Raw genomic sequence first — 21,995 nt, forward strand, 5'->3', positions numbered from 1 at the left:
AAAACATTTTGCTCTTTAAAAGCATTTTTTTTTTTTGCATCTCTGCCATCGGCAATATTATTTTTTTAGGGCGTCTTATTAATATTTGACAAGTACACACCCGTGATATCGCGGGTCCGTGACTGAATTAAAGTATATAACTATGCCTAAGCCTTATTTTAGTAATTGGTATTGTCATCTGATAAAGTAATGTCGATTATAAGATACACAGTTTTCTCTGCTTTCATTTTTTTCTGTTTGAACCTGTCGACCTGGAACTTATCAATTATTGGAAATATTAATTATTTGGAAAACAAAAGGTCCAGGCTATCCAGGAATGGGGTATTTTTTAATCAACAGCATTGTCCTATATTAGTTATCTTAGAAAGTCTTGCTGATTGCTGAATAAAGCTACAATAGGGAACAATTTGACAATGATTGAATTTAGTAGTGTCAGCCCTTTGATTATGACCCGTGTATATAGCAAAATCCTAAATACACCGTTTGGTGGTGCGCCTGTCAAATGCGGAACGTACAGATAAGGTAATAGCTAACAGGTGAATATACTATTGGTATCGGTATCGGATTAGACCCGGAACTTGTTAATTATTGGCAATATTAATTATGTGGAAAACAAAAGGGTCTGGAGTGGTGTAATTTTTAATCTACACCATTGTCCTATATTAGTTATATATAGAGTTGAATTCTTTGATTTGTCGTTTTTACCCGATGACGGCTGACAAATTGGACCTCGTAATTTTAGTATTATAGATATGCCAAAAAACGCATGGACAATGATTGTATCGTTAAGAGACAGAGGAGTACACATTTTACGTTCAGGCGAGTTTGGGTTGATTGATTTGTCCTGTGAAAAGTTTAGGCATTTTTTATTTTTATTCATGAAGTATATTATTCTTAAAAAGTAGGACACGTCGTTCACTAACTCTACCTTTGTTCTTCATCAAAACCCTTTGACAACAGACTTTACTTTTGGATAAAATGGTTATAAAAATGCATAAATTAAAAAATATATTTGTTTGTGTGTCATCTAGATAATTCAGTCTTCATTTTCTGACAAATTCTATTCTGCCCTTCTAAGATATATCTGGTGTTGTATTGATCTTTATATATCCTATGTATATTTGTTATCAATAATTGCACTATTAAATAAATGATCTTAAATATCTGCCAACCTTTAACTTTTGTGCATAGTTGCACAGTACCAGGACATATGTGCACAGTTATGTGACCGTTTTTATAATCACCAGCACGTCATTAGGACAATTTCGTTTGGCAAATTGCACGACTTTTGCAAAGAAAATTCGTTGTTACATACCTCAAATGGTACTAAGACTACCAACAGTGTATTAGAGAAAAAGGAACTTTACTGAAATTAAGTTCCTATACCCTTTTCCAAGGCAGATGATCGTAACCCTAGATAATTGTCTGCGAATTTTTTTTTAATTCTCTAGATCTGTGAACTTCGTATCTTTCTCTATTCCGTCCAGAAAGATGTTGACCATTTCTTTGCAGAATGGTGTAGGCGAGGATTCATTGTAGTATAACACTAATGATCGTAATCTCAAATTTATCTTGGGCCATATATATATATATATATATTCTTTTGTGCCGCCAAAATACGTCGTCTGCAACCGGAAGTTCTTTGAGTATTGTAAATAAAGAATTGGAATCCAAAAGAGGATGACGTTTTTACGAAATTACTACTAGAATCAAACAAAATCTTACCAAAAAGCTCCGAGAATCAGAATCGAAAATCTTTCAATCACTGTAAAATTCTGTGATTTTTTTTTATAAAGAATTTAAGGGAAAATTGTCATCCTGACAAGCAAAAATCCCGATTTCCCGATCTTAAAATACGAAAATCCCGAATGTCGCTCACAAATTTTCTCGAAATCCCGGAGTTAAATTGTATGCATCCCGATTTCCCGAATCAAAACATGGCCAATCCCAACGTCCTGAAAAAGGTCCTGCCTCCCCCCTCTTTTAAGAATGTATTAGAGAAAAAGTAAGCAACATATCGATTGTTTTATTACCGTTCTGATACAATGTAAACAAACCCGACAGCACAGAATCATGACCAACAAGCACCAGTCAGGACCGAATCACCAGCGCGGAATGTTCTCTCCCAGGACACCCTTACCCAACGTAATGTATGTTCACACTTAATAGAATACATTGGCAGTGGTATGCTATTTACACCAAAATTGCCCCCACAGAGTTTTATGGAAGCTGGACTGAAATGGACACTATATAAGTTGTACGCTGGTATAACTAAACGATATTTTTGTGTCACAACTCAGTTCAACAGTCTAAGATCTTTAAAAATATTAAAAATCCTATCTGTAATTTCACTGATTATGTCCTATTCCCTCACTATTTTGACATTTTTTAATTCTTGTGATTTCCTCGGGTTTTTTTCAAATGATTTTTCTTTTTAAAATATTAAAGTTGGACGTTCTCAGAATACGTCTCCTCAAACGAGGATATAAAACATCTGGGGACGCCGAAATTTTTAATCAAATACAAAATACAGGGGCGGATTAAGAACATCGATGTCTGAGGGGGGCACCATGAAAACAAAATATAGTAAAAATTATTTAGGAGGGTGTGAGTGGGTTTGTGGAATCAGATTCTACATTTCTGTATCTGTTGTTTTTTACAATTTCAATTTTGTTTTCTTATTTTGTCAGTTGATCTCAATTATATTCGTCCTGAATGAAATATTTGCCCCTGGGCGTTAAACAAACAACATTAAATCAATATTTTTTTTATATATTTCATCACCTCTGTATTTTGTTATCTCTAATTTTGGCCTCGCTCCATTAATCTCATAACTGAAATTCCTATTCATGTCCTGATTAATGGTGACGTACATACATGTATAAACACACAATAGTATGTTATCAATGATTATGCATTAAAAAAAGGCCAATTCATTTTTTCTAGACAGTGAAAGGGGGGCTACGACATTCCGTTAAAACAAGTTTAATTTGTTGTCGGATAAATTCATAGTTTCGAAAACAAATAATACATTTACAAGAAATGATAATGTGAGTAGTGTATTTTGTAATGCACACTTATCCCATATATAGACACTAAACCTGTATGTTTACTATTCTTTAAAAACATAGATTTAAGTGGATACTATCTTTTCTGATCAGAAGATCTCACCTGGTAATCAGTCTTAATGTTACTTGTATTAAAAACTAATGCAATTTCGTACTATTTCAATCAGCATGTACATATATTTAAGATAAAAGCATTTGCAAAGAGACATTATACGCAGGTGTCAATACATACCCACCAATAAGTTGTCATAAATCACGCATGTGGACGCTGGAATTAATTTATGATTATTTTAAGAAGAAAAATCAAGCTGTAATTTCCGATCTAGATAAGCAGATTCAGTAACAATAACATAATGTAAGAAAAAATTTGGGTGATCTCAACTAAGGTTGGACTGCGTGCCCCGGTGAATCCGCCACTGAAATACAGAAAGGGGAAATTATACAACGTCCAACGTAACTGGAGCAATCACTAGTAATGTTAACAAAATTCAACCCATCTATATACAAATTAAAACATATAATAAGGAAACACTGGAATCTTAAATACAAAAAAATGAAATTGTGAACATATCAAATAGCTTAAAAAAGACATAAAATCTTACAGAACTTCTATCAAAGCATAAACAGGTATAGTTCGCTCGATGTTTCACAATATAATATGATTCTGAACTCAGAAAAAAGACATCCAGCGTATAGTCCAATATAACATACGGAATAAAACAAAAAAAGCAAAAATAAGCAACTATGGACTACAACAAGGCCATTCCTGCAATTTCTGTTTGTCGCCTTGATTTTTGTCTCTTCTCTATCGTTTTAAGAGATGTGAACATTGTCACCCAAAGATTTTCCGTATCAAACTAGAATCAGAAATCATTTCAACAGGAACATGCCACATACTTTATTAAGTGAGTTTTATGTACTTTTATTCATATCTGATGCTAACTATCAATGCTCGCCAAATATTCAAACCAAGTCTTACGACTTACAGATTTTTATCCGTTATAAGTTGTTTCAGTTTAGTATATAAAAACTCCCTGACTGATAGTGAAAATAGACGTTTCCATGGCTGTTCCTTAACTCAAAGTTCCAATGACATATAAATACTGTTGACATTTTGTAGGATCATTGCAGGTTTCTTTCTAAGGGAGATGGAAAAAGAGGGACGAAAAATACCAGAGGGGCAGTCAAACTCATAAATCAAAAATAAACTGACAACGCATGGAACCTTTCTACCACAAACATTTATCAAAGAATAAACATTTGCAATTCATTTAAAAGAAAAAAACAATTTACTGCATTGCTACAAATTGTCTAATGAAAGTGCATTTCAATGCGGAAGCTGAGTACATTTAACTAAAATGATATAATTGTATTTATTTATAACATGACTTTGATTATCCAAGTCGGCATGTGATACTGATAAAACCTGTAACCGATTTAATTTTAGAATAAAGTATATTGTTTGCCCATAGCCATACAAAACATTTGCGACAGAGAATTGTTCCAATGGCTGGAGAAACGTCCGCTACGGAACCATTGTTGGCCGAACTTAATCGACGAAACAGTATTGAAGATATTAGTGAAACTCTACCTAAAACAACGGGATATGGCACTACCGAAGTTAATCCTCGCTTTACAAGGAAAAGGCTGCTCATAGTTGGAAGTGTTTTGATGACCGAATTATGTGAACGTTTGACATATTATAGTGTGGTGGCCAATTTGATATTATTTTGCACCTCCACTTTAGATATATCGTCAACTGACGCAGCAAGGATAAATTTGGTATTTTCTGGTTAGTTTTAAGATGATATGAAATAAATTTATGAAATCAAAGTACGCGTTACCAAATTTTATACAGAGCAGTTTTGAAGTGAAAATACGATCGCATTTGTCCATTTGTTATATGAACCTTAACGGATCCAGAAGAAAAAATATTTTTCTGTGAATGTCATTATTTCTATTGTAAATAGATGTGGTAGTTTGGTTGAGGAAAATTTCTTCTAATTCATGACTTTGGTAGTTAGTTTTTCGTAAACTTAATTCATTTTACGGGCAATTGGAATAGATCCATAAAATAGTATATTTTAAAGGAACATGAGAAGAATAATTGTGTCTAGTTCATTTTGTACCCAACATTTAAGATTACAATGGTTTAAGAGAATTATAAATTTATTACAGGTTCGGTGTTTATCATACCAATTTTTGGAGGATATATTGCAGATGCTTTTACAGGAAAGTATAACGCTATATTTGGATCTGGATTGATTTATGTAATTGGTAAGTTTGAATGCTAAAAATGTCCACATCATGATCTAAATTTTTATATCATGTTATACTGGGTTTTATATCAGATCATTATGACATAATGCACTGCAAGCTCTTCAAACTGCACCATAATGTCGAATTAAAATTATCCCTATGTAATCATATCTCCGGATTTAGAATAATTTGAATTGCGATTTCTTGAAATATGTCCTTAGAATTAAATGTTATTGCTTTGAATGATTCTATTTTAGATGTTCAAATAAATTACAAAGAATTAAGTTACTTTTTCTTTGCTGTTTATATCATTCACGTTTAAAGGATAAAAAAGAAATGAAAACACCGAATTTTCAACACAACACCCACATGATATTACGATTAATTTGCCCCTTTTCGCTCTATATATCGCAACCAAATTATTCAATTTCCTTGAGCCAAAATGAATATTTTATCATTAACAAAAATGTTCAAAGCAATGAGGAACCCAGTGGTCGATTTTTCTAACTAGCCTGATAACACGCAGTTTGTAATTTCGAACCTCAATTAGGCAGGTGCGTTAGACTTCAATTTTAGTTGACTAAAATGCAACTTTTTCTGTAGAAGGTCTGTTGTTCTTTGCGATCACTCCGGCTTCCTCCAACAATAAAAAAAAAAATTGGCGTAACGAAAAAGCACAATAGTTCTGAAAGTGGCGTGAAACACTAATCCATCAATGAATTCAATCCCGTTCGAAGTCGGCCTCATCTGAAAGTAAGAAGTCAACAGAAATAAAAACACAGTTGGATCCGGTTTTCAAACACGTCACGATGAAACTTCCATGTTTAAATTAGTATTTGTTGATGCCTTTTGCAGGCTTAGTTTTATTGCCAGCCTCGGCGGTTGACTACAAGGCTTGGTTTGGAAATCATAACGACATATCTACTGTAAGTTTACCGATTACATAACAAGATTCAATCAATTGCAAAATGTATAAATAAAATAATTATATCATTCAAGAATACAAAAGAAAATACCATTTGTACTTGAAATACAAAACAAAACACTTGCCGTGTTAATCAAAATAGTTTATTAAAAAGAAAAAAGAAAAAAAGCATTTACAAATAAAGGCAACAGTAGTATACCGCTGTTCAAACTCATAAATCCATGGACAAAAAACAAAATCGGGGTAACAAACTAAAACTGAGGGAAACGTATAAATATAAGAGGAGAACAACGACACAACACTACAATGTAACTAACACACACAGAAACGGACCAAGCATCAGACAATATCCCACGAGAATAACAAATATAACATCAAAACCAAATACATGAATTTGGGATAGACAAGTACCGTGACACGTCTTATCGCAATGTCAATTTACACTCAAAAATAAGAGAAAACAAACGACGCAACGTTAAATTGTAAATTTACAAAAGATACCAGGATTTTTTTTACGCCAGAATAGCGTTCTCACCAGAAATGCTCCAATTCAAAATTAAAAGGCAAAAAATTATTTACCTTTGTATTCAAAATTATGTATATAAGAAGAGCTTGTGTATGGTTTAATACTAAAGTATTAATATTATAGGAAACAAGAAGAGGATTTTTCATATCATCGCTTGTCTTAATTGCTATAGGGACTGGTGGTATAAAGGCTAATGTTGGACCATTTGGTGCTCAACAGGTTGAAAATCTGGGACCACAAGCTGTGCAGTCTTTTTTTAATTGGTAAATTACAGCGTATAAGAAGTTTTAAAGAAACATATACATGCTTTTCTCGAATGTATAAATATAAGGAGATGTGATATATTTGATGAGACTATTTGGGTATGATACAACTGATAAATTAAATTGTCAACAGAAATTGTCACGTATGTCATATTTATATTTTAAAGTCGTAGATCTATGTTGATTTCACAATTAGATCTAGATATGAAATAGCATATCATGTTATCTGTGATGTCAAGATCAATAGGTTATATCAAATGATACTTCCTGATATAATTTTTCTCACACTCATATATCGGTGATTGTACTTATGCATATACTCATACTACATAGTACATAATTACCTGAGTATATTGTTTATACAAAACAGAACATATCTAAATGAATTTCGTTTACTGTTTTGTAATAAATAAGGTCGTTCGATTTTTTGTGTGAATTTTTCACATGTTGAAAATTCGGGGTCTTTTATATATTTGTTATATTATAGTTCTTTTCTATAGATGTGTGTTACATTTTAACTTTGTGTTTCCGTTGTGTTGTTTGTTTTCTCTTATTTTTTAGTGTGAATACACATTACTATAAGACGACGTGTCACGGTACTTATCTATCCCAAATTCATGTATTATGTTATATTTGTTATTCTCATAGGATTTTGTCTAATGCTTAGTCCGTTTCTGTGTGTGTTACATTTTAATGTTGTGTCGTTGTTCTCCTCTTATATTTAATGCGTTTCCCTCAGTTTTAGTTTGTTACCCCAATTTTGTTTTTTGTCCATAGATTTATGAGTTTTGAACAGCGGTATACTACTGTTGCCTTTATTTATAACAGAGAGAAGAGGTATATATAAGAGACTTTTAAACTTATGAGTCTAAAACAAACTTACAGCAAGACAAAAACATTGACTGTACTGTATGGGTTATTTTTGTTTGTTCTGTTAAAGGCCGTACGGTGACCTATTGTTGCTTGTATCGAATAATTTGTATGCTTTCTCATTTGCAATAATACCACATATCCTTACTCATGTTACTTTCTATATATCTCAATCTATTTAGTATGAAAATGTAAATGAATACAAGTATTAAATCTAAAAAGCGCAAATGCATTTACAATAGCAATTATATTATTGTGACAGGAAAGCTTAGAAGTCGATAAAAAAAATCTCAAATTACACCAGACTACGGACTAGATATATTTATTATATGCTATACTTTATTACAGGTTTTATTGGTTTATAAATGTCGGTGCTATAATTGCCTACTCCGGTGTAGCAGCTGTACAACAAGACGTTGGATTCGATGTTGGTTTTCTCATACCATTAATAAGCATGATAATAGCACTTGTAATTTTCGTGCTGAATAAGTCAAAATACAATTCGTCACCTGCAGGAGGTAACAACGATCTTATTTTCCAACTACATACTCCATAAGCTGAAAAAATTTAAAGCAAAATGCATCATGTGTGGTTTTTTTTTTAATTCTAGCCAGTGACGAAGCAATGGCTAGTGAAACATTTAAAAAAAGATTAATAAGATAAGAAGGGAGCAATCACAGCACATTATTTAAAGACCGGCAGAAAATACTACGATCAAAAGAAAAAGTAATATTACAGTAAAAACTTAAGTTCAAGCAACACATACCACACCAAAACAATGAATCCTTCCGCAAAGAACGCACTTCTAGGATGATCCCCTTTATAAAGTATAACTCTTTCCTAAATTGAACACAGAAAGGCTGATGGTATCATGATCTATCATGTCTTACATCAACCTTTGTTTACTGGTTATAAAATGGTGAAATTATTGGAAACACTTTAAAAGTTTTCTGCACTTAAACATATTTAGGCGAAACTGTACTTGGCACAACATATCGGATTTTAACGTTTTTGTTGATTTTTTTCTACTTCATATTTGATATATAAGTATAATGTGTACATACCCTTTGGTGCTGTAAAACACCTTTTTTTAATCTTATTGTCTGATCTTTTAAAATTTATGACATATTCTTAAGATTTTGATAATCCTTATCATGGGAAAGTCGTCATGTAAATTTGTTGTAAAAAGTCAGAACTTGTTTCATTATGCTCGCAGAACAGAGAAAAATATCACATAACAAATGCACCGAAAATGAGAATGCATTTTGCGTGATAAACATTCCATTTGGATGTACGTATTGTATTGATGCAGAATTATTCATGAGCATCAAACAAATAATGTGTGCATGTTATATATGTGAAAATATTAATCAACACAAACAACTCTACTAGAACAAATCTTTCATAACATTATGAATGTAATACTTTAGAAATTACATTTTGTATATAAAATTATTTTTCTTTGTTTTGCATAGACAGTGTTCTCCAGGATACCATAGGTGTATGTTGGGCTTCTAAATATAAGGGTTTCAACAACGCCAGAAACGATAATGGTGGCAAATACAGTAATGAGATGGTAGACGGCGTTATAGCTGTTCTGCGTATTCTACCCGTATTTTTATTTGTCATTATGTACTGGGCAATATATTCACAGGTAGAGCTATTTCAGACATGATTATTTCTTGAATTGAATTCGACCCAGAGTTTCATGTAAAATTTGAGTTTTTATGCGCAATTGTTCTTAACAAACTTTTGTCTTTTTTGTACAAATATATAAACACCAGACGTGCGTTTCGTCTACAAAAGACTCATCAGTGTCGCTCGAATCAAAAAATGTTTAAAAGATCATATAAAGAACGAAGTTGAAGAGCATTGAGAACCAAAAGCTCCTACAAGTTTTGCCAAATACGGTTAAGGTAATTTATTCCTGAGGTAGAAAGCATTAGTATTCCAAAAAAATCAAAGTTTCGTTAACAGTAATTTATTAATATGAACACATCAATGATAACTCAAGTCAATAGAGAAGTGCTGACTACTGAGCTGGTGATACCCTCGTGGAAATAAATCTCCACCAGCAGCTAAGTGTGCAAAAACCGGCGGTATACCGTTGTTTTTAATTATGAAAAAAAAGTATTTAACTTATCAACAGAACTATTAATAACTGTCATACAAGTGGGAGGGTTAGCTAGCTATAAACCCATATTTAATCCACCATTATCTTCGAGAAATGTCTGTACCAAGTTAGGGAAATGATATGGTGTTTTTTCACTTGTTCCATTGGTTGATAACATATGCTTTTGTCAGTTTAGACATACTTCACCTTCTTGAATTTACCGATGTTTATATTAGTATTTTTGTTTTTACATTTGTTGTTAAATTGCATTAGAAAATACAAGAAATTGACACAAAAAGCATTTGAATTTAATGAGATAAATAGATAAAAAATATCAACATCTATAAATCTATAGAATGTACGTAAAAGTGGTAAATATAGCTGATTTAGATTTTTTCTATATTTCTGCTATGCATATTGTTTGCAATATATTGATGTGAGTTTATTAGATTAAACTACTGTTGCCTTAATTTTATTCTTACCTGACATAAGTAAAGCAGCAAATATAAGCAATAACACACGGTTCAATAAAGCATTTTACTGAAGAAAAAAATGTTGGCCATACTGTTATAGATCTGTTTTACAAGAAAAAGACAAATTGGAACGTATACTATTTTTCAAGTATACAAATGAAGCTTAAAGACTCTAAATAATTTAAGGAGCACAGTGAGTTATGTCCTTTCAAAGTTGGAGAGTAGAATGGTAGAGTAGGCAAGAACTTAAAGTAATATTGTTTTTCTCGGGTTATCAGATGTATATTCAATTACTGTCTTATTGTAATATGCAATTATGTAGATTGTTGTAATTTTTCTAGATGAGTACAACATTTTTCTTGCAAAGTGAGAGAATGGACATTAAAGTAGGGTCCGGTAATGTACCCGTTGCAGTGCTTAATATTTTTGACACTATCATCATAATAGTGTTAATACCTATAATGGAATCGTTTGTGTATCCATTTCTAGAGAGGATCCATAGATCACCTTCACATCTACAAAGAATGGGTGAGATAACATTATATATGTGATTAGAAATTATTCTAAGCTTTTTAAAAAAAATATTATCATGTGTTTGTTCTGATGTTTAGTAAATCCTTTTGGAATATCTTTATCAATACCTTTCAACGTCCTGCCATTTTCTGGCCACTTAAACTTTTTATGTTAGCATCACTGATGAGACTTTTGTTAACGACACGCGTGTCTGTCGGCGTACAAAATTTTTAGCCTGAGTTTTATATAAATTCTTTACATTTTTTCAGGAATTGGAATGATTCTGGCTGCACTGTCCGTATTTGTGGCGGGAATTTTGGAAATTTATAGAAAGAAAGATATAAGTATTATAGGCCAAACACTTGCTGGTGATACATTCAATGCGTCATCTATATCAGTTTTTGCACAAATACCACAATTTACTCTGATAGGTGCAAGTGAAGTGTTTACAAGTATATCAGGTAGTTATATTCATAGTATTTTGTCTCTTCTTGCAAATACTTGGTATATATTGATATCCCGATTATGACATGTTAATTGAGTTATAATGTACAAAGCGAGGGAAAGCATGCACAGAAGAAACCTCTTACCCTATCGACGCGATAGGTAACCCTTTTTTTTCCTTCAATTCCCTCAATTTGTATTGGTTTACTTGATTTGATCTTCTCGATTTATTTATAAGATTTGAACCCTTTTTAGCGTTTACATTTTTTTCTTGTGGTATATAATTGATCGAATAATGTTTATACCGTTATCCCGCAATTTTTATTGATGTGTGTGCATCTTTCCTTTACTTGATAAAAGGTATTTGCTGACCTTATACATTTATCTGTCGAAGATATTTCTAAACACTAGAATGATTGAAAAGTAAAATGAAAACAATACAGAACTCAAAGGAAAATTCAAAACGGAGAGTCCCTTAAATATATATAAAGACTAAAATATTTATTGTTGAAAATAGTAGAAATAATGCCGCGTAAAGTAGAACTGAGTCAGACGGAAATTACCAAATGGATATTCAAAATTAGCAGAAAAAATTAAATTGCCATGGCGAAAAACAAATGATACAGTAGATATAAAAAGAAAATGTGTGATTGCCAATGAGGCAACTCTCCACAGGAGACCAAATGACACAGAAATTAACAACTATAGGTCACCATACGGCCTTCAACAATGAGCAAGCCAACACCACATAGTCAGTTAAATGGAGTAGCTAGATTGTAATTGATTGAAATAACAGTATACCTATTTGATTAAATTCTCTGCAGATATTTTTTTAAACAAAACTATTTTTTATGACAAAATGTATGATATTAAGCCTCCACCTACTCTACAATTTTGTTTAACTCCTCCGAAAAAAGCTATTACAAAATGCATTGCAAGGATATAAGGAATACCCACAAATATTTGACTACTCAACAGAACAAACCAATCACCGAAGTTCGGATACATTCCTCATATTTCAAAGACTTCTTTTAAGACTTCGCAGTTTCAAGCGGAGGTATCACCTTATCGCTGTAAATATGTTTTACTTTGTATATGTACACATGATTTAACGTTTTGCATATGTGTTTATTTTACAACATAAAATACACCAATTGATTTTAATCAACAGGGTTGGAATTCGCTTATTCTCAAGCACCAGATTTTATGCAGGGAGTATGTATGGGATTGTTTTTGGCGACCTCTGGAATTGGTGGTTATGTAGCTGAGCTGATTCTAGAAATTGTAGTTGCTTTGACAGGATCCAACCCTCCAGGTAATCGTGTATACTAAAGTTTAACGCACCAAATAATTGATTAAAACAATAATTGTGTGATCTTGTGACCAGAATAACACAAAGGTTTTGTACTATTTCCTTGTATGCAGTAGGCAAAGCAAAAAACAAGGATTATAAACATAAATTTTCTGATGCAATTTGCTTTTAATGACAATTTTGTTTGAAATATATCACAATTTTCTGGAATCAAATTCACAGTTTACTTGTTTGTAAATAAGGATAATGGCTTGGTTGTAGAAAGGAGTAAATCTCGCTTCTTTAAATCTTTTAAATCTGTTCAAAAACGAACTAGGGTATACCAGATGTAAGATTGGTCCATGTTTCATTGATCTAACTCATTGTAGAGTAGAAGTAGTATAATATATACTGCAGGTTTAATAATAAAATCATTTCCTAAAATCAGACAATTCACTTACAAGTAAACCTATGCCATATAAATAATGTCTTTTCGGTGGCCGACCCTGCAAGACTCTCATGGGTAGTTAATGTCATTACAAACCCTCCTCTTGCCTTTTCGGTATCCTTCATCTCTCGAGAGTCACATGTCTTGTTAATATCAACTTTACTCTTTTTTTGAAGTTTTTATCGATTTTAATCGTTTCGAATCAACTTTCTCCTTAATATGGAAAAAAACAAAAACTGAGAAAGCGAAACATCATATTCAATTGACAATAGAACTTTTCAATTAACTCGTCATAGATACTTGGATAAAAATTTTGAATTTGCGACGGATTGTCTTAAAATGACGCTCGAATCAAAAAAAGTAAAAAAGGCCAAAAAAATTATGAATTTGAAGAGAATTAAGGACCAAACATTTCTGAAAGTTTTGCCAAAAACAGCTAAGGTAATCTATTCCTAAGGTAGAAAAAAATTTAAGTACAAGTTTATCAAAATTTCGAAGTTTTGTAAACAGTTGATTTATATTTACGACTATAACAGTATATAGAGTGATAAACGTAAATCGTGAAAAATGTATTATTGCTTTAAAAAAGAGAGCCCAGATACCATAAAAATATTCAAATGCATAAGTCGAAGACAAACTGGTATAGCCATTTAAACACAACATTAAAAACTGGTGATGGTATCTGGTGCTTCAGAACGGTAAGCACATCTTGCTCTACTTTTGTCACCCGTCGTGCCCCTCGTAGAATTATAAAGTTTGTAACAAGTCTCATTTGGAGATGTCACATTCGAGATAAGAGAACGGAATTATTGTTACGATCAAAATAACATAATCATCGTCATATGTGACACATATATTCTGTCATAGTTAACCAACACACGAAGGCGTCCGACAAATTATCTTAGGGATACTATTAACCTTTACATTCACAAGGTTCGAAGAATACGCAATGTGAAAGGAGAAAAACATGTGTTATGCAAGATAGAATATATATGTATATACGAAGCGAACGCTTGTTCGATTGATGTCTACGTCTTTAATGTGGTTATTATTACATTCAATTTATCATGTGATATAATTAGCATATAATGATTTTCTTCAGATTCTTGGTTTCCTGATGAAATAAATGATGGCAAGACGGAATACCTTTTCTTTTTATTAGGGATTTTAATGTTAATTGACTTTGTTTTGTTTGTCATTATTGCATACTTTTACAAATACCGAAAATTTGACAAAGTTGAGGCTAAAATTTCAGAATCAAAACAAGAAATCAATTGTGTTATCAATGAAAATGTTAAAATAACAACACCTCAACACGTGGTGGTGAAATACGACAACAAGGAGCAGAACGTAACAACAGAAATGTAAAAAAAACTGTTACCGTGCAACTTAAAAGAACAAAAGTTGCGTCTTTTATTGTATTGAAGTATATTTATGTATGTGTATGAAACACGTCATTTCGTTCTTACTGTTACGTATTTGATTGTTTAGATACATGTTAACTTGTGGATCATAGTTAAGGCAAAATATGTGTCAGTTTTATATATATGTATACATAATCCAATGACCACTATAAGAAAGCAGTTTTGCATATTTGCATAAAACGATAACCCAATAAGCATTAACTTTTCCGTATTTAACTTCTTTTCATTTTAATATACAAGTGTGACATTTCTTCTTCTTCTCTTTTTTTCATCTGTTTTGCAAACAACGATCTACACTATGGAAGAGCTATCATGGAGCTATTTGTTTTTATCTTATAAATTCGTGAAATGTATTTTGACAGCGAATAACACTGGTTCATGCTTGGTGATGTGTACAATGCAAAACAAGATGAAGAGATGTTTGTTTTATTTTTTGTATGCACATAAGTCAATATGATATTACTAATATTTTTCCATTATTTGTAAGTTGTCAGGACTACAAGCCTTTTTATTGCATACTTATTATAAATAAAATATAAATTGTATATATTACCTGTCGATACACTTCTGTTGTAATTAGTTTCAAATTCGATCCTAAAATATATAGAGAGAGGAAAAAAGTACAATAGAAATGCTTTACTTTGAGGCTAATTTGAAAATGGGAAGTTCATTAAAACTGATAAAAAATAAAACGTTATTAATCAACGAAACAATTCATATCCCTGATTTAATACGGGCATTTTCAAACGAAAATAGCGGTAAAATCCTTGTTGTATTGCTCACTTATCTTCGTACTTGTATATAAATAAAGGCAACAGTAGTATACCGCTGTTCAAAACTCATAAATCCATGGACAAAAAACAAAATCGGGGTAACAAACTAAAACTGAGGGAAACGCATTAAATATAAGAGGAGAACAACGACACAACATTAAAATGTAACACACACAGAAACGGACTAAGCATTAGACAAAATCCTATGGGAATTACAAATATAACATAAAAACCAAATACATGCATTTGGGATAGATAAGTACCGTGACACGTATCATAGTAATATGAATTTACACTCAAAAATAAGAGAAAACAAACGACACAACGGAAACACAACGTTAAAATGTAACACACACAGAAACGAACTATAATATAACAATGGCCATATTCCTGACTTGGTACAGGACATTTTTAAAGGAAAAAATGGTGGGTTAAATCTGGTTTTGTGGCATGCCAAACCTCCCTCTTTTATGGCCATGTGAAATATAACATTAAAATGACAACAGACCATTACAGGACTACAATATAAATAAATGGGAGAACACAATTGACAAAAAAACACACGAATAATAGCTAACAAAAGGCAACAAGTTTAAAATTTTAATACGCCAGAAGTGCATTTTGTCCACACAAGACTTACTAATGACGCCCAGATACAAAAGTTTGAAAGCCGAAACAAGTACAAAGTTGAACATCATCGAGGACCAAAAGTTCAAAAAAATTGTGTCAAAAACGGCCAGGGTTTTCTGTTAGGTACCAGAACATCCCTATTATTTAGATTAATACATAATACTTTTGCAAGCAGTAAATTTTATAAAATGACTATACAAAAGATATACATGATGAAACTGAAGTATTAACTAATTACAGGAAACAACCGACATACATTACATAACCCGACAAAATGCAGCACAAAAAATACACATCCGAATAAGCAAAAACCTCAACGCCAAGTGACGTCATGAATATAAATTCATCATATATACAAGGATTGAAATTTTATATTGACGACAGACGCGTGTTTCGTCTACAAAAGACTAATCAGTGACGCTTGAATAAAAAAATGTTAAAAAGTCCAAATATGAGAGTTGTTTATAGTTCCGTTTTGTCGACAAAATTAGGTTGGCAACCATATAAAATAAAATTGATTAATGAAACAATAGCATAAACTCTGACAAAATATATCACCAACAAACATTGCTTGTCTGTCATGTATATTTACAGTGAAGTTTGCTGGATTATTTTCGCATTCATCTATTATGTCTGCTTTTGTTGCTTATCAAATAAGTTCAATATAACGGAAATATAACATCTGCAAGACAAGTGGGAAGTTTAGCAAACTATAAATTATGGAATGTCTGTGTCATATCAACTTTTCCTTCTTTTTTGGGGGAGGGGAGTCATGCTAATCATTATTCTAAATAGTATTTTGTAGACTAGGTTGTTCTTTCGTCGTGTTTCTTTTTATGCCACTTAATATTGTCAGTTTAACTTATAGTTGTCTTTGTCCTATTTGTATCTTGCCTCTTTTCTTTCTCCCTATATATCATCCAATCATAAGTGCACTTACATTGTCTTTCGGTGAACAGGGATTTGTCATTGTTTTCATTATAACAAAATCTATAATCGGGGCAGATGTCACTTTCTTTTCTTTACCTTCGTTATTAATTATGTTTCATTTGTTGCTTCTTTATATTGGGTGTACAATTTTGGTTACGATTAAAGAACTTATATTAGATTTTTGGACCATATGGAAGTTTTAGATTATATAACTTTTAAAGTGTTTTAACAACTCTTTGATTAAATCGTCCGTTAAAAAATCAAATAGTAAATTTATTTGAAAGCCGAAGATGCTTCGAAATTTGTTTTCTTGATATCATATATGTGTACGTTTTGATAATACAGTTTATCATATACTTAGACTAAATAACATATGATTTTTACTGTATGATAATAGCATTAAATTAATGTAAATTCCATATTTTTCGAATTGGTGCTTAGCGGGCTGATATGAAAAGTTTATCACATGCTTCGATTGTTATCACATGCCTTTCCGTAACGTTATCACATGGCATTCCGGTGATACTCGGCAAATTCCGGAAAATACACCTCAATGCTACGTTTTCAGTGAAAACATTACGAAATAATGTACAAAACAATTATTTAGATACTGAAAAGTATATTGTGTAAAATAAGAAAAAAAATTAAAAAAAATAAGAAAAAACAAACAAATTATTAAATAAATGCATTCATTATAAGTTTCAAACATAATTTAGAAAGTTACCTTGAAAAGGTTCACTTAACTTTTCCAAACAGTGTTCATTATGTATATTGTTGGGGTTTTTTTTGTTTTTTTTTTGTCGAGTCGTCCATATTAAAAATGTTTTCTCCTCTGTTGAGGCATATGGTAGAAAGATTTGCAAAATATCGAATGTACTAAATTTGGGTCCGACGTCCGTGAACTTTTCAATCTTTGAACTTCTATTTGGGAACCACGTAAAAGGATCAATATATGAATCTGTTTTTCTCCATTGTTGTAGCATATGATAAAAAGATCATAACATGTCATTTTTCATATCGCATGTATCATCAGCCCTCGGTCCATATCAGCCCTCGAGCCATTCGGCTCTTGGGCTGATATTGAACCTAGGGCTGATAATACATGCGATATGAAAAATGCCATGTAATAATCTGATATTATCATATACTTAGACTAAATAACATATGATTTTTACCGTATGATAATAGCATTAAATTAAAGTATTTTCCATATTTTTCGAATTGGTGCTTAGCGGGCTGATATGAAAAGTTTATCACATGCCTTTCCGTAACGTTATCACATGGCATTCCGGTGATACTCGGCAAATTCCGGAAAATACATCTCAATGCTACGTTTTCAGTGAAAAACATTACAAAGTAGTGTACAAAACAATTATTTGAATACTGGAAAGTATATTGTGTAAAATAATTAAATTTAATTAAAAAAAAGAATATTAAATAAATGAATTTTTTAAGTTTTTCTGAAACATAATTTAGAAAGTTACTTTAAAAAAGTTGACTTTTCCAAACAATGTTCATTATGTATATTGTTGAATTATTTTTTTGTCGATTCGTCTATATTAAAATGTGGTTTTTTTCTCTGTTGAGGCAACTGATTGAAAGATTTCATATTGAATGTATCAAATTTTGGGTCCGACGTCCGTGAACTTTTTACTCTTTCAACATCTTTTCGGGAACCACGTAGAGGATCAATATGTGAATCTGTTATTTTTCTCCACTGTTGAAGCATATGATAAAAAGATCATAACATGTCATTTTTCATATCGCATGTATTATCAGCCCTCGGTCAATATCAGTCCTCGAGCCATGCGGCTCTTGGGCTGATATTGAACCTAAGGCTGATAATACATGCGATATGAAAAATGCCATGTAATAATCTGATATTATCGACATGTTGTATATCGGTAGGTCAGGTCTATAAATAAAATTATATATCGAAGCAACAAATCTATTATTTCTTACTCTGTATTTTTATAGGTCCTAAATTAACGCTCAATTTTAATAGCAGACCCGATCCTGAACTGTTTTGAATCACATATTACAACCAAACTCATTAACGATCCATATTAATTACATTCAGTGGGATCTTTGTTTAGTGATGTTCTTTTGTACCGATCTTTGGGTGTATTTATTTCACAACCCGTTCGCATTGTTCAGATTTAGAGAGACGCTTTGAATTTCAAAATACGTAATTTATATATATTATATATAAATATACTAAATAAATAAATGATTTGGAAATACATTGAAGGTATAAACAGTCATGAGAATTCCGAATGCAATTAGGTTCTATCCGGGTACGCTGGTTCGAAACCTTGGTTCCATCTGGGTTTTTTTGGTTCTGAACCTTGGTTCTATCCGGGTTCTCTGGTTCGAAACCATGGTAACTGGTTCAACATCCGGGTTGTTTGGTTATAGCAACCCAACTTCTTGGTTCCATCTGGGTTCTATTCTAGACCATTCTACTGATCCCGTTGAACTTAGAGAATATAACCGCAAATATCCGAATAAAAAGATAATGTAGGTCAAAGACGCTAAAATTGTTTTATAACATTAAACATTTCAGCATCGATGGTAAACAGTCAGGGGCGTTACTTAAACAAGTAACTTTTTTAGTTACTTATATAGGTAATTTTTGTTTTTAAAAAATATAAAATTACTCAATAGAGTTATTTTAAATTTCAATAAAAGCAGGGACTAAATGTAGTTTTCATGAATTTTTACATCATTTTATATCATAAATTTAAGAATTTAAGATAGGAGAATAGACATAAAGGGTTACTTTAAAAACAAATGACAAAAATGTTACTTGAATAAGTTATTTTGTACATCTTTGAAAGAATTAGTAATAACACTTATTTAAGGAACATATGTAATTGTTTTGGGTTACAAATAATAAATAACTTCAAGTCTTAATTAATTCATAAGTTTCAGTCTATTTATATCTGTCTACCTTTAAGATTTTGAAGGAAAACGATATTTTAATAGTCCCAAGAGACCAATCTTTGACCAAGTAGCGTCGATATCAAAGATAAGTGCGTCAGAAAAGCAATTAGTGTTTCAGAAGGATTAGATTTCATATTTCATGGGAAATATAACCAGATGTCTGTGAAAATTTGTTAAAACTAGTAAAATTTGTATAATTGGTTACCTAATAATATTTAGAAAAGTTACTTATATAAGTCATTTTTAAAATAGCCTCGTTTTCAACATTACTTATATAGGTAATTTTAAAAGTTATTTGTTTAAGTAATGCCCCTGACTGGTAAAGGAAGCTGTAAGGTATTTATCTTCTCATTTTAATTATTTTGATAAGGAAACTAGATGAAAATAAAGCATTGTATACATTTTAAAAATAAACTGACATATACAGTATATCGAACATCCTTTTATTTAATTCAGTCGTCCTGTTTTCATTTATTTTCTTTTACTCATCCCTTATTTCCGTTAATATTTCTAGAAGTTTTAAAACCACCCAATAGGACATGTCGTTCAATTGGCCAACGATATGTGCATCTAGCCTCTTGACCATATATATTTGATTGCACATTTATTTTCAAGTTCGATTGAATTTTATTTAATTGGCTTTGTAATAATTTCAGATTTGATAGAAATACATGTATAAATAAATTTGTCCTGTCGATACTTTTATTTTGTCATTACACAATGAAAGGCTTTTCTTAAATTCATATGAAACTTCAAATTAAAAAAAAATGATGCATATATTTTATGACAAAATGGATAGTTGTCATTATTAAACAAATGTACATATACTTTTTTTTTGAAAAACATTGTTTGATTTGTCAACATTTAGAAGACGTTTACTTTTTCAATTGCTTAAGTTGCTCCTACGAAGCAATTCGCCGGCTTATTTTCCGTATTCAAAGCAACCTTAGCCTGACCCTTCTCGTAAAAAAACGTTGATCGCAATACTCATGGATTTGTCATTGAAAAAACTATTATCTGAATGTTCATGTTATACACGTGCTCAATAACCATGCTTCTTTGTTGATTGTTTACTATAAGATGACAACCGGTAAACTTCGGCTTCAAAACTGCCATATTTTTATTCATAACAGACAGAGAGAGAAAAAAAATACGAGTTTATGATATATACATGCATTGGTTCAAGAATTGGATAAACAATATTTTTCACCAGTCACTCAGTATCTATGATGAGTTTATTTTCATATGACTTTTTAGTGTTAATAGCATCTCTACAGTTAAGCCTTTAGTAGCTACAAACTGATATTCAAGCAAGTCCGGGGAAAACCTGATTATCTGTTGGTTAAAATTGGCTTTAAATTAGCTTTCGGTACATAAATGCGAGTGCTCTTAGATAAATACGTCGAATGTTTTGTATTGTTGTTTTGTTATGCACTTAAGAGGTTTTGGATTTCAATCCAGAACTAATTTGTGGTTCGTATGATCTCAGCTTGTCATTGGTTAAAATTCGATAATGATGTCCTATTCGCTTGCTTTACTATGAAATTCCTATTGTCATATCATGAAAAAAGTCAACCATGTCTAATGACCTTAAATAGAAAGAACACATCTCTTTCATATCATTAGAAAAAAGGATAAGATAGTCTGCATAACATCTAAAAATCATTAGAAAAATAAACTACCAAATATCATGTATTCACTACCGACAACTATATTTGAAAACTTAAAGATTTAACTTAATTTCTCGAGTGGTAAAATCTATATGTATTGCTGTATCAGAAATGGAATTACGAAATTTATCATATAAATCATATGTAAATAATGAAATTCTTCAATAAAGTTATGATATTGCATGCTTTTCAACAATTTGCTTCTATATCTCTTATATGGCGTCAACAGCTTTACCGGATGCGTAAGCTTTATCTAACAATTTAAGAGACATTTGACAATCACATTATGCAAGTACAAATACAAAGATAAAACCCGTGATTTGAAAGTTATCAAACAAAGAAAAAGGGGCAGTATTTAATTGGATTCGAACTCACAACCGCAGAAATGACAAACAAGTTATTATTTTGAAACTGGTTATTTCTAATTTG

At 31.5% G+C, this 21,995-nt stretch overlaps 1 protein-coding gene across 1 annotated transcript; it reads left to right on the forward strand.

The window, feature by feature from the left end:
• The first annotated feature begins 4,507 nt into the window (after positions 1 to 4,507).
• On the forward strand, positions 4,508 to 14,955 carry LOC143045425 (solute carrier family 15 member 4-like). The gene is made up of 10 exons (XM_076217911.1): positions 4,508 to 4,860; positions 5,247 to 5,345; positions 6,183 to 6,253; positions 6,902 to 7,041; positions 8,260 to 8,429; positions 9,387 to 9,565; positions 10,839 to 11,025; positions 11,280 to 11,471; positions 12,626 to 12,769; positions 14,296 to 14,955. The coding sequence occupies exons 1-10, from the start codon at positions 4,575 to 4,577 to the stop codon at positions 14,559 to 14,561; spliced, it is 1,734 nt and encodes a 577-aa protein (XP_076074026.1). The 5' UTR covers positions 4,508 to 4,574; the 3' UTR covers positions 14,562 to 14,955.
• Positions 14,956 to 21,995: the final 7,040 nt, after the last annotated feature.

This window comes from Mytilus galloprovincialis, chromosome 9 (genome assembly GCF_965363235.1).
Source record: "Mytilus galloprovincialis chromosome 9, xbMytGall1.hap1.1, whole genome shotgun sequence".
Lineage (NCBI taxonomy): Eukaryota > Metazoa > Mollusca > Bivalvia > Mytilida > Mytilidae > Mytilus > Mytilus galloprovincialis.

Excerpts from the sequence above, each read along its gene's own strand:
- LOC143045425 (XM_076217911.1), top strand. The coding sequence starts at position 4,575 with ATGGCTGGAGAAACGTCCGCTACGGAACCATTGTTGGCCGAACTTAAT. Across the intron at positions 7,042-8,259 it reads GTGCAGTCTTTTTTTAATTG|GTTTTATTGGTTTATAAATG; the intron begins GTAAATTACAGC and ends ACTTTATTACAG. Across the intron at positions 12,770-14,295 it reads GACAGGATCCAACCCTCCAG|ATTCTTGGTTTCCTGATGAA; the intron begins GTAATCGTGTAT and ends GATTTTCTTCAG.